The sequence below is a fragment of the Arachis stenosperma genome, chromosome 4, assembly GCF_014773155.1.
Source record: "Arachis stenosperma cultivar V10309 chromosome 4, arast.V10309.gnm1.PFL2, whole genome shotgun sequence".
Lineage (NCBI taxonomy): Eukaryota > Viridiplantae > Streptophyta > Magnoliopsida > Fabales > Fabaceae > Arachis > Arachis stenosperma.
Window position 1 is genome coordinate 95,190,204 of NC_080380.1, and position 14,348 is coordinate 95,204,551.

A 14,348-nucleotide genomic window follows, 5' to 3' on the forward strand; every position below is an offset into this window, starting at 1 on the left:
ACTTGTCCTTCAACAATGTCTTCATCCTCTTCAGAAAATGAATAGTCATCAGAGCTCATGAATGGTAAAAGGAGGTCCAAGGGAATCTCTATGGTTTCTGTATGAGCCTCATATTCCTTTGGTTCCTCATTAGGGGATTCCTTACTGACCATTGAAAGTCCCCTGAGGTCTTCCTCATTGGGATTCATGTCCTCCTCCTCCTCTAAGGTTTCGGCCATGTTGATTATATCAATGGCCTTGCACTCTCCTTTGGAATTCTCTTTTGTATTGCTTGGGAGAGTGCTAGGAGGGGTTTCAGTAACCCTTTTACTCAGCTGGCCCACTTGTGCCTCCAAATTTCTAATGGAGGATCTTGTTTCAGTCATGAAACTAAGAGTGGCCTTAGATAGATCACAGACTATGTTTGCTAAGCTAGAATGATTCTACTCAGAATGCTCTGTCTGTTGCTGAGATGATGATGGGAAAGGTTTGCTATTGCTAAACCTGTTTCTTCCACCATTGTTATTATTGAAGCCTTACTTCTGTTGATCCTTCCATGAAAAATTTGGATGATTTTTCCATGAAAGATTATAGGTGTTGCCAAAGACTTCACCCATGTAATTCACTTCTGCCATTGCAGGGCTCTCAGGATCATAAGTTTCTTCTTCAGAAGATGCTTCTTTAGTACTATTGGATGTATTTTGCAATCCATTCAGACTCTGAGAGATCATATTGACTTGTTGGGTCAATATTTTGTTCTGAGCCAATATGGCATTCAAAGCATCAATTTCAAGAACTCATCTCTTTTGAGGCGTCCCATTACTCACAGGATTCCTCTCAGAGGTATACATGAACTGGTTATTTGCAACCATTTCAATAAGTTCCTGAGCTTCTGCAGGCGTTTTCTTTAGGTGAATGGATCCACCTGCAGAGTGGTCCAGTGACATCTTGGAAAATTCAGACAGACCATCATAGAATATATCTAATATGGTCCACTCTGAAAGTATGTCAGAATGACACTTTTTGGTCAGTTCCTTGTATCTTTCCCAAGCTTCATAGAGGGACTCACCACCTTTTTGTCTGAAGGTCTGAACATCCACTCTAAGTTTGCTCAGCTTTTGAGGAGGAAAGAACTTGGCTAAGAAAGCTGTGACCAGCTTATCCCAAGAGTCCAGGCTATCTCTAGGTTGTGAGTCCAACCATGTTCTAGCTCTGTCTCTTACAGCAAAAGGGAAAAGCATAAGCTTGTAGACTTCAGGATCAACTCCATTGGTCTTAACAATATCACAGATCTGCAAGAACTCAGTTAAAAACTGATAAGGGTCTTCTGATGGAAGTCCATCAAACTTGCAGTTCTGTTGCAGTAGAGAAACTAATTGAGGCTTTAGCTCAAAATTGCTTGCTCCTATGGCAGGGATTGAGATGCTTCTTCCATAGAGGTTAGAAGTTGGTGTAGTGAAATCACCAAGCATCTTCCTTGCATTGTTGTTTGGTTCAGCCATAATTGTTTCTTTTGCTGTTTCCTTTTCGAAAATTTCAGTGAGGTCCTCTTCAGAGTTTTGTGCTTTAGCTGCTCTTAGCTTCCTCTTCAGAGTCCTTTCAGGTTCAGGATCAACTTCAACAAGTATGCCTTTATCTTTGTTCCTGCTCATATGAAAGAGAAGAAAACAAAGAAAATATGAAATCATCTATGTCACAGTATAGAGATTCCTTGAGGTGTCAGAGAAAAACAATAATGGAAGGATGAGGTAGGTAAGAAAGAATTCGAACACACCAAGAGAGATGGAGTTCGAATTGACAATGGAGGAGGAACGTTAGTGGTTAAATAGAAAAAGATAAGAAAGAGGGAGAAATTTTCGAAAATTAAAAGAATAAAATTTAAAATGAATTTTTGAAAAATTGGTTGTGGTTTTGAAAAAGATAAGAAATAGTAAAACAAACAAAAAAATCAATTAGTTAGTTGAAAAAGATTTAAAAATCCATTTTGAAAAGATAGGAGTTTAGAAAAGATTTTTTAAATCAAATTTTTGAAAAAGATATGATTTGAAAAAGATATGATTAAAAAGATATGATTGAAATTTATTTTGAAAAAGATTTGAAGAAGAAATTTTAAAAAGATTTGATTTTGAAAATTGAAGTTGATGACTTGACTAACAAGAAACTAAAAGATATGATTCTAGAATTTAAAGATTGAACCTTTCTTAACAAGAAAGTAACAAACTTGAAATTTTTTAATCAAGATTTTTGAAAATATGAGGAAAAGATTTTATTTTTGAAAAAGATATGTTTGAAAAGATATGATTTTGAAAAAGATATGATTGAAGATATTTGATTTGAAAAGGATTTGAGTTTGAAAAAAATATGAAAATTTGAAAAAGATTTGATTTGAGAACAAAATTCCTCTCCTTGTGTCATCCTGGCGTTAAACGCCCAGGAGCTGCATGTTTTGGGCGTTTAACGCCCAATTGCTGCATGGTTCGGGCGTTTAAATGCCCAGCCAGGGTACCTGGCTGGGCGTTTAAACGCCAGTTTTCCTTCTTCACTGGGCGTTTTGAACGCCCAGCTTTTTTTCTGTACTTCCTCTGCTTTATGTTCTTGGATCTTCATTTTGCTAAATCCTTTATTCAAGAAGATATGTTTTCAATTTTGAAAAACAACAAAAAGAGTCAAAACATATAATTCTTGGATCAAAACACAAGATATATGCAAGAACATTATGAACGTCAAGATGAACACCAAGAACAATCTTGAAGATCAAGATGAACATCAAGGACTCAGTTTTCTTAATGAAAGAAAACATGGAGGACACCAAACTTAGAACTTTCTCATTTTTGGGCCATATGAATGCAAGAATGCACATGTAGAACATCATGCAGTGCAAATCAATAAATCATGAAGATCAAACAAGGCAATTCATCAAGAACGACTTGAAGATCATCAAGAACACAATGCATGTGTTTCGAAAATTGCAAGATAATTAAAATCATGCGATTGACACCAAACTTAAAATTTGGCCCTAGATTCAAACAAGAACAATGAAATATTTTTTTTTGAGTTTTTATGATTTTATGAATTTTTTTTTTATTTTTCGAAAATTGTTTTGGAAAAACAAAAACAAATAAAAAAACTTTTGAAAGATTTTTGAAAAGAAAATAAAAATTACCTAATCTGAGCAACAAGATGAACCGTCAGTTGTCCAAACTCGAACAATCCCTGGCAACGGCGCCAACAACTTGGTGCACGAAATTGTGATCATCAACAATGGCGCCAAAACTTGGAGCTCTCAAACGTGAATCACACTTTGTCACAACTTTGCACAACTAACCAGCAAGTGCACTGAGTCGTCCAAGTAATAAACCTTACGTGAGTAAGGGTCGATCCCACGGAGATTGTCGGCTTGAAGCAAGCTATGGCCACCTTGTAAATCTCAGTCAGGCGGATTCAAATGTGTGATAGAGTTTTCATAATTAAAGATAAATAAACATAAAATAAAGACAGAGATACTTATGTAATTCATTGGTGGGAATTTCAGACAAGCGTATGGAGATGATCTATCCCTCTTGAATCTCTACTTTCCTACTGCCCCATCCAATCCTTCATACTCCTTTCTATGGCAAGCTGTATGTTGGGTATCACCGTTGTGATTGACTACCTCCCGTCCTCTCAGTGAAAATGGTCCAAAATACGCTGTCATCGCACGGCTAATCATCTGTCGGTTCTCACTCATGTTGGAATAGGATCCATTGATCCTTTTGCGTCTGTCACTACGCCCAACACTCGCGAGTTTGAAGCTCGTCACAGTCATCCCTTCTCAGATCCTACTCGAAATACCACAGACAAGGTTTAGAATTTTCGAACCTCAGGAATGGCCGCCAATAATTCTAGTTTATACCACGAAGACTCCGATCTTTCGGAATGGAGGCTAAGAGATACACGCTTAATCTTAAGTATAACGGAAGTGGTTGTCAGTCACGCGTTCATAGGTGAGAATGATGTTGAGTGTCACGGATCATCACATTCATCAGATTAAAGTGTGAGTGAATAGCTTAGAACAAGAATAAGCTTGAATTGAATAGAAGAACAATAGTAATTGCATTAATACTCGAGGAACAGCAGAGCTCCACACCTTAATCTATAGTGTGTACAAACTCCACCGTTGAAAATACATAACTGATGAAGGTCCAGGCATGGCCGAGAGGCCAGCCTCCAAAACATGATCAAAGGATCAAAAGATAATCCAAAGATGAAAATACAATAGTAAAAGGTCCTATTTATAATGAAACTAGCTACTAGGGTTTACAAAAATAGGTAAATGATGCAGAAATCCACTTCCGAGCCCACTTGGTGTGTGCTTGGGCTGAGCATTGAGCTTTACACATGTAGAGACTTCTCTTGGAGTTAAATGCCAGCTTTTATGCCAGTTTGGGCATTTAACTCCAACTTTTATGCCAGTTCTGGCGTTTTGACGTCAGAAAAGGGCAGAGAGCTGTCATTTTGACGCCATTTTACGTCATCAAAAATCGCGCAAAGTATAGACCATTATATATTTCTGAAAAGCCCTGGATGTCTACTTTCCAACGCAATTGAGAGCGCGCCATTTGGAGTTCTGCAGCTCCAGAAAATTCACTTTGAGTGCAGGGAGGTCAGAATCCAACAGCATCTGCAGTCCTTTGTCAGCCTCTGAATCAGATTTTTGCTCTGGTTCCTCAATTTCAGCCAGAAAATACCTGAAATCACAGAAAAATACACAAACTCATAGTAAAGTCCAGAAATGTGAATTTTGCTTAAAAACTAATAAAAATATACTAAAAACTAACTAAATCATACTAAAAACTATATAAAAATAATACCAAAAAGCGTATAAATTATCTGCTCATCAGTCGCCGCCGTCGTAGCTTTGAAGGGAGCCGTAGTAGTTGCCGTCGAGCATGAAGGGTGGAGGAGAAAGAGCTCACATCTGAGACTGGAGAGGAGATGTGGTCTTTTTTGCTGCCGCGTCTCACCAAGCCGCCGCTGGAAGAGGAGGGCTCGCCAGTTCCGCCTCTGCTTCTAGTTTCTGGAATCTGAGAAGATGCCACCGTTGTCTGCCTCCTTCACTGCCAAACTGCTGCTTTGCGGTGCTTAGCTGGAGCTTCTGTTACTGTTGCCGGAGATATGTGGTTGCCGAAAGACGCCGTTGTTGTTGTTGTCGAAGGAGGAAGAAATCTTGCCACTATTCTGGCTGCCAGGGGCAGTCCTGTGGCCACTGGAACCACTGCCGGGGATGCCGTTACTCGACTCAGTCACTTCTTCTTAGTTACGGTAAGCGTCTTTGTTTCGAAAAGCCTGTAATCACTACTATGTTATCATACGCTGAGGTTTTGCGACGTTAGTTGTTGTAGAAGTGGGTTAAAATTGAAGGCGCAGCTGCCGAGGTTACAGGTCGAGAAGAAGGGGTTTTGACGCGTTGTGTAGCTTTTGAGTTTCGATTATTCGAGGTAGGGGCCTTTTCATAAAACCACATTTTATGATTTGGAATTATTATATATGGATATTGATGTGAGAAAATGTATCTTTGAGTGATTGTATAAGTCTTATGTAATTATTGGTTGTCTTGGATGAATATGAATGCTTGTTTGGCTGGGTTATTGTTCGGTTTTATGAAACGGACAGTTCTTGAAATGCTTCTTTAAAGTTAATTTGTAAAAGCTTTGAAATCGAGTTTATCCTGTTAGAAATTGATTTGAGTTTGAATTGGTGTTCTTGAAATCTGAAAATGATGTACCTTGGAAATAGCTTGATTTTGAATTGAATTGGTTTTGAACCCCTTTAAGAGGGTTGCGGAATGGTTTGGTTGGGATCCGGAAAGGGTGGCAAAGTCCAAGTTTTAAAGGGGAGGTGCTGCCGAAATTCCTAGAAAATCTGAGTCTTTATTTGGAAATGTTATTTGGAAAATTATGAATTTAAGGTCTTTATCACTTTACTTGGGGAATTGTGAATTCAAGACTTTTATTATCTTCACTTGAATCATTTATGAAAGTGATAAAATTATGCTTTGAAAAGAATCTTTGAAAAGAAGGTTATGCCTTAGGTTTGTTTCCTAAGAAAAGCATTATATTTTTGGGTGCAAGTCATTTGGAAGGGAATTATGTTTTAAAGCTGTTTAAAGGGTGGAAGGAGTTTATGTTTCCCTGGATTTGACTTAAACACGGTTTATGTTGTTTGAATTTGACTTAAAGGTTTTAGTTATAGAAGTTTTAGTGACTTTGAAAGAACTTGGATTTCGATTTACAAATTTCAATTTCGACGTTTTAGGGAAGGTTTAGAGTATTCTTTGAATTCTGGTTTAGCAAAACTAAAATGATCTCCGAGCCGCCGGAAACATTCCAGATTTTAACATGGTGTTGGACTTGGTTTTGGTTTAAGTAAAGGAGATGGTTTTGGAAATGCGTTCGGAGTAGTTGATTACACGATTTGGTTTGGCTTAGATTCTAATTTTATTACTAAAATCGAGAAGCTACGATTTTAAAGACTTCAAACGAATTTGAGGAAGTGAGTTGTGTTATTCTCCCCTAAAGTCTTGAGACTCTATTGAGGAATTTTTGTTACCAAATCTTGTTTTAGAATGAATGATTTTGCAAATCTCGCGGAAATAACTTTTGATTTGGTGTGGTTTCTGAAATGTTTGGAAAGATATTGTGGAGAGTGGCTTTATTTTTTTTTTAAAAAAAAAGAGAAATCTATGTTTGAGGAGAAGTGGTTACCCACCACGTGCTCAGTAACCATGTTTTAAAAAGGGAAATTTACGTTTGAGGAAAAGTGGCTTATGACCTTGAAATGATTTGAGGAATGGGAATTTTAAAGCCAAGGTTGGAAAGAATTAAATTTTGATTTCAAAGTAAAGTGAATTGAGAAAAGTGATTTGTGGCTTGAATAATGATTTTATGAGTTTGATGATGTCGGATGGTGGAAGTGCCATTATGTTATGAGCCGGAATGGCTGTATATATTAATGAATTATGGCTGATTGTGGAATATGTTATGAGCCAGAATGGCTGTATATAATAACGAATCATGGCTGACTATAAATCATGAATTTAAGCCGAATGGCTGAGATGAATGTTGATTTATGGATGAGGATAAATGCATATATGCTGAGTTATTGATATTGTGATTGTTGCACGCCACCTATCTGAGATACGAGTTTTCCTGGGTGAAAGCAGTGGCTAGCCACCACGTGCTCTAGGTGGAGACTCGATACTCTGCTGATCCTATGTTGTAAGTGTGGCCGGACACTGTGAAAGTTTCGGATGAGCTTGCCCCCGTGAATATACACCAGTGAGGGTGTTGGATGTGAATTATGATTATGATTATGAATAATTCGAGTTGGGGACGCACGACAGAGGGACAGTCCAATGGTTAGCTACTAGGACTTGTCGGATTAGCTCTATAATCAACAGCTGATATCATCAGCCACTAGGACATAAATTCATCATATGCATCTATGTGACATTGTTTGGGTGTGCGTATTGTACTTGGTTTGCCTTTGTGATTAATTGTGGTTAACTGCTAATTGTTCTACTTGAAATAATTGTTTGTTTGTGCTTGAACTTTCCTGCTTGTGTTTGCGACCGGGATTGTGCTGGACTGTGGTGACTGGTTGTTGTTTGGATTGTTTGGGCTTAGGGCTGTGGTTGGTCATGAGGTGGGCCGAAGGCCATGTCTGGTTGATGTTTCTGGTTTAGAAAAGTATGTGAAACTAATCTGATTCGGCATAGATAAACCTTCTGAAAGGCTTTTGAATTTTTAAGAAATGAACAGTTTCGTCTTTTAGAAAAGATTTCATATTTTTCTTTTATAGTAAACCTTTGCTTTTGAAAAGATGCATAAGGCAGTTATTAATCACTGTAACGATCTTATCTCGTGTATCCTATTATAGTAATTCTGTAACCCTATAGTGAGAACCCTTTCGAGGATGATGTTCTCACTCCCCTACATGTCTTTTCTTTTTCAGGTTACGGATGACGAAGTTCGGAAGAGCTTATTTCTTTTCTGATAGACGATATTTCTGTATTGTTTTAGTATTTATGTTTCCCTCGCCTTTAACTTTTCAAGTAATATAAGAGGAATAGGATTTTGATATGAGATGCTTGTAAATTAATATATATATATATATATATATATATATATATGTATTTCTTGTGAGTATTATAATTTATACGGTAAGTATAAATGTATGTTTTCGAAAAATTCGGTCTAAGTTTTAAACAAGCTCATATTTTAGTATTAAATATTATAAGAGTCGTCGTAATACCCAAGCTATCAGAGTGGCGCAGCCGGAAGCGTAACATTTTGATAGTTAAGGTGTTACAGATCAGGCTCCTGGTCGTGGTTGTGGCCATGGTCGGGGTAGAGGGAGAATTTCTTCTGGTACCCCAGGACTTCTGGATCCTCTCACTCTACTTCGACCACACCGGTGACGCCATAGGTTGCGGGTTTAACAGACCAGCAGTTCATCATAGTCCCTAACCTCAACTACGTGCCACCATCCACAGTGGTGACGCCGCCTCCAACCGTTCAGCATCCCGCATCCACGGTGACGCCGACTTGAGCGACGGATGCCGCAGCCCTGGAGTCCAGTCATAAAAGTAAGGCAGCAACTGATGCCCCTCCACCACCTCCCACCACACGATTGCACATTTGGCCCTGGAGTCCAGTCACGGAAGCAATCATGTATTTTCTGTTTATGGTTATCACTGAAAGTGTATGAGTTGTTTCTAGTTTAGGTAATTTAAGTGTTAATTGCTTGTTATTGTTTTCTAGTTTTCATGATTATGATTTCTATTATTGCTAAAAGTTCCTGAAACCTGATTCTTGTTTAGTGGATTTAGGTTGATTTGGATTGTTGGTTATTGTTTTCTAGTTTTCCTGATTATAATTCATGTTATTGTTGAAATTTCTTGAAAACTGAATCCTATTTAGTGGATTTAGGTTGATTTGGATTGCTGGTTATTGTTTTCTAGTTTTCATGATTATGATTCCTGATTCCTATTTTCTATATTTAATGATTAGGGTTGATTCTTGCTTGTGGGTTGTTGTTAGGTTTTTACCGAACCTGAATGTGTGTACTCAGGAGATGACGAATGTCATCAAGCTAATGTATGACCAGTCCTGGCCCAGCTACACGAAGATCCCTGCTGACACCAAGCAGCGCTGGTTTGAGAAGTAGACGGTAATTACTTTCATTATTTATGTTTTAAACTTTTTTAACTAGTTTATATCCTCTATCTTGTTTACCTAAAAAGTTTCTTTGTTGCAGCTGCACTTCATTTGGGATGCTGAGCACGACCTGGCCATTTGGAAGATATTCGACTATAGGATGGGTTGGTGGCTCTAGCATATGCTAGATGATGTTCGTCATGGGTGGGACCAGCGGATGCGCTGGCTCCAACCGGACGTAAAGAAGGACCTATTGGCTCATTGAGAGACTGATGCGGGGTTCAAGCATCGACGCCTCACAAACCGAGCTAATAGGGCATCGACCAGGTCATCCAAGTACACCGGCGGCTCGACAACCTTCAGAAGATGAAGGCCAGATAGGTATGTAGTTCTTTTAATATTGTTAATAACTTCGTTATGTTATCTATTTTACATATCATTACTAGCCATTCTAATAATTTTGTATTTCAACACAACTGGTGTAGTCAAAGTCATTAGAACGCGAGAGCACATTGGCAGAGACATTCAAATACAACCACATGCTGAAGGAGAACAAAGCGAGATTTGTTGATCAGCAGTCTCAAGACCATTATGTGAGTAAACATACATCTGATTATCTTCTGCTACAAAATTATTTGAGATTAACTATATATATATATGTATGTATGTATGTATGTATATCTTACTAATCACAGTAACTTGTGTTAATTGCACAAGAGTCCTACATACAGAAACTAGAGATCGCGACTCAGCAGTCTCAGCAAAGTAGAGAGGACGTCTTCGATGGATCTGCGTCCTCAGTCGTCAACCCCAATGCAGTTTGGTGCGAGACCGCCTTAGCCCTGTAAAAGAACCAAGTATATGGGATGGGGTCGTTTTTTGCTAGTAGCCTCTGCACCTCAACGTTGAGGCCGTCAACTGGCTCCACCACCAGTCGAGCCGTCCATCCTGAGGATGGCGTGGATTTGAGGCTCCAGGTGCAAGAGCTCCAGCGTAGCCTTCACCAGTAGGCTCAAGAGCTTAACGATTATTGGGAGATGTATCAAGTGATCCTCACTCGTGAGACTTCTACAGATGAACTCAGGCTAGAGTTTAGCGAGTCGCTGGAGCGGATGTAGCGTATGGACGCTCAGATAGAGGTGTACCAAGCCCAGATACGCACTGCTGGCATCGACCCTACTGGTGACACACAAACATCGTCACCGCCTCCTGCACTGCCAACTCAGGGCCACGTGACTGACGACGATGACGACTACCTAGATCTGTAGATATTAGATTTTTGTTTTATTGTTTCATACATTTATTTGGTGTACTTGACTTTTATTTAATTTGTACATTGTATTTATTTATTTTAAAAAAAATTCTTCATTATTTATAAATTGACCACTAATTGTGTAAAAAGAATTTAAATATAAAATTAAAATTGATCATTTATTTCAAATTCCAAAAAAAAATTGACATTACCGTCGGAATTACCGTAGGAATAATCCGACGATAACATAGTGCAAACAACATGTTTTGGTGCTAATATTACCATTGGAAAAATCCGCCGGTAACCAATTAATTTCTTGAGCTGGTAATCCGTCGTAAAATTCAACGATAATTACGTCGGATGAAATAAATCTGATGATAAATATTTACCGGTGAGCTTTATACCGTCTGATTGTTTTTTATGGTAAATTCGACATTAAATTGATTACCGTTAGATATATTTAAAGAATCTGACGGTAAATTCAACAGTACTTAATATTTTTTTAGTGATATTTTGAAAAAAGTTTAGATAAGATAAGATATGATTCAATTATAAAGATATTTTTGTTTTTGAAAGTAAAAGAGCTCAACACATTAGAGTGGAGCAAGCAGTATGAAACAAACAACAAGACAGGCAGCTCCCACAAACTCCTTGAATAGAGAACAACAACCCTAGGGATGCACACCTCTCCACTCTTTACAGCTAAGGATGGTCAATGTGATGATATCTTCTACGCCTTTCCTTTGATTCTGAAATATCCTCCTGTTTTGTTCCAACCAAATATGCCAAATAATTGCACAGAAACATCTTAACCGCTGCTTTCGATCTGCTTTCCTTCGCGACTCATCTGTCCAACTTAGGAAATGGTCCTTCATTCTGGGACAGCCCATAGTCGGCCAGCCATAGATAACCATGGACTCCACACCTGCCAAGCAAAATCACAGCCCAGAAACAAGTGATGGACCTGCTCAACATCCTTATTACATAAAACGCAGCTCTTGTCATCCTAGATAATAATTCCGATCCGGTTTAGCCGTTCTTTGGTGTTCACCCTGCCTACCAGGACGAACCAAGCAAACAGCTCCACCCTTAGTGGAACCAAACCTTTCCAGATGGTCTTTGTGAAGCTATAGCTGGTTACTTCCTCCGATAGCATTCCTTCTTGTAGCACCTGCACAAAAGAGTTAGTCGAAAAAATACCAAGTTTATCATATTTCCACACGACTCTATCCTCCCTATTATTCGCTAGCCTCACAGGTCTCAAAGCCTCATGTAACTCACTCAGAAGGTCTAACTCCCATTGAAAGAGCTCCCTCCTCCATTAGAAATTCCAGACCCACTCTAGCCCATCCCAAAACCCATACTCCCCAATCACCGCCCCCACATTGGTTTGAAACAGAGAAGAGCCTAGGGAATCGATCTTTTAAGGAACCACACTGCAACCAAATATCCTCCCAAAACCGGGTCCTTCGCCCGTCCGCAATCTCCATTGTAGACCTGTAATCATCTTATCCTGCAGATGTTGCTCCTGAAAATCTATATGGCAAATATCCCTCCATGGGCCCCCTCTAGTAGGCAGTACTTGAGAAGATAGTAACTCATTCGGCCTCAAGTTATTACAGGAGCAGACCACCTTCTTCTACAGTGGGTACTCTTTCTTAGCAAAACACCACCACCACTTAAACAACAGTGCTGAGTTCCGAATCATAGCATCCCCTACTCCCAGCCCACCGAATTTCTTCGGGGCCTGTACCAGCTCCCACTTCACCAACGCCATTCCCTGCCTCCCATCCTCCTTACTCCACAGAAACCTCCTCTGTAGAGAAATAAGCTTCTTAGCAACTGCCTTTGGCATCTTGTATAAGCTCAGATAATACACTGGCAAGCTATTCAGGACTGATTTAATAAGCACCAACTTACCCGCTTTATTTAGCACCTTAGCTTTCCACAGGCTTAGTTTCTCTTCCACCTTGTCGATTATCGGCTTCCAAGTCTTAACCAACCTTGGATTAGCTCCTAAGGGGACTTCGAGGTATTTAACAGGGAGAGTACCTTCCTTGCAATCCCACAGAGTACACATACTATACAACCACTGCTCTTCACAGTTGATTGGAATCAAGCTGGACTTATCAAAGTTGATACTGAGCCCTGACATCAACTCAAACCATCGCAATAGCCACTAATAATTCCGCATAGTCTCATCTTCTGGTGGGCAGAACAGAATGGTATCATCAGCAAACTGAAGGTGTGAAAGCTCCACACTGTCTCGACCAACTAGCAAAGGAGAAATACGCCCGTTCCTGACCGCCTCACCAATCATCCTATGCAGTATATCGACAACCAGCACAAACAAGAAAGAAGAAAGTGGGTCACCTTGTCTCAAGCCCCGTTCCATTTTAAACGGTTCAGACGGCGATCCATTAATCAAAACCGACATCGAAGATGTGGTCATAAACTCCATAACCCAAGCCATCCACCTTCGCCCAAACCCCATCTTCTCCAGCACAATATCCACAAAACTCCACTTCACTCTGTCATATGCCTTTTGGAAGTCCAACTTGATTATGGCTGCCTCTTCTTTTCTCCTTTTAAGCCAGTGTACTGTTTCACACGCTATGAGAGCCCCGTCATGAATTTTTCTATCACTGCTCTCATCATCCTAACAAGCACTTTCGAAATGACCTTATACACACACCCAACCATACTGATAGGTCTGAGGTCTTTGATTTCTTTCGCACCAGTGAACTTGGGGGCCAGCGCCACCCACGTTAATATTGGAATCCGCAGGTAGCCTGGATGTCTAAAAGAACCCCATAACTGCTCCCATAAATTCTTCCCCAATCTCCTCCCAGCACCGCTTAATGAAATTCATGTTGAACCCATCACACCCTGGCGCCTTCAAAGACTCACAATCCCACACTGCCTGCTTGATTTCCTCAGCTGATGGCATCGCCTCCAGAAACATAGACTCTTCCTCAGCTATCTTAGCCACCAGACCATCTCTGAACCCCAGCAAAGGAGAACTCTCCTGATAATATAGATCTTTATAAAACTCTCTTATAGCTATTTTAATTCTAGCTTGGTTCCTAACCAGTCTTCCGTTGACTACCAAAGCATCAATCTGATTATTCCGCCTTCTTGCCAATGCTATATTGTGGAAGTATCTTGTGTTTCTATCAATTTCCTTTGCTTGCCGAGATTGAGACATTTGCTTCCAGTAAATTTCTTTCCTCACATACCATCTCTCACAACAGGTGACTAACGCCTTCCTTCTAGCCTCTATAGTTGCATCATACACTCCAGTACTTACCAAGTCATCAATCTTTTTTATCTCTTCCTCAAACTTCAAGATCTTCTTGTCCATCTCACTAAAGTTGTTCTTGTGCTAACTTCTCAAAGGACCCGCTAACGCCTTTAATTTATCTGTGAATTGCATCTCCCCTAGACCCCTCCGTTCCTCCTGGACCATCCGGAGAAAGCCGTCATGGGTGAACCATGCGTCAAGGCTTCGAAAAGGCCGAGGACCTCCCTGCATTTGCTGCTCTTCCACAATAATAGGGTAGTGATCCGATAAACCTGTAGGACCCCCTCTTAACCGAGTCTCAGGGAACTCTTCTAACCATTCCACACTCACCAAAGCTCTATCTAGTCGACTGCAAGAACGACCTCGAAACCACGTGAACTTGCAATCTGTAAGCGGCAAGTCCACTAGGTGCATATCTTGAATCCACTTCTTGAAGTCCTCTGCTGACACAGGTAAGCTAACAGTCCCTCTCTGTTCCTCGACATTCACTATCTCATTAAAATCCCCCATAAAGCAACAAGGAACCTGACATAACCCACCAATGTAACTCAACTCCACCCACACCTGTCTCTTCTCATTTCTACTATGTGCACCATAAATCAAGACAAAAGCATAG

At 39.8% G+C, this 14,348-nt stretch overlaps 1 protein-coding gene and 1 non-coding gene across 2 annotated transcripts; one reads left to right on the plus strand and one right to left on the minus strand.

Annotated features, from left to right (window-relative positions):
* The first annotated feature begins 984 nt into the window (after positions 1–984).
* Positions 985–1,088, plus strand: LOC130977823 (small nucleolar RNA R71). The gene has a single exon (XR_009085498.1). It is a non-coding gene; the product is annotated as a small nucleolar RNA R71 (small nucleolar RNA).
* An 11,519-nt stretch (positions 1,089–12,607) lies between these two features.
* Positions 12,608–13,792, minus strand: LOC130975212 (uncharacterized). The gene is made up of 2 exons (XM_057900032.1): positions 13,247–13,792; positions 12,608–13,087 (listed from the first exon to the last, which is right to left on the minus strand). The coding sequence occupies exons 1-2, from the start codon at positions 13,790–13,792 to the stop codon at positions 12,608–12,610; spliced, it is 1,026 nt and encodes a 341-aa protein (XP_057756015.1).
* Positions 13,793–14,348: the final 556 nt, after the last annotated feature.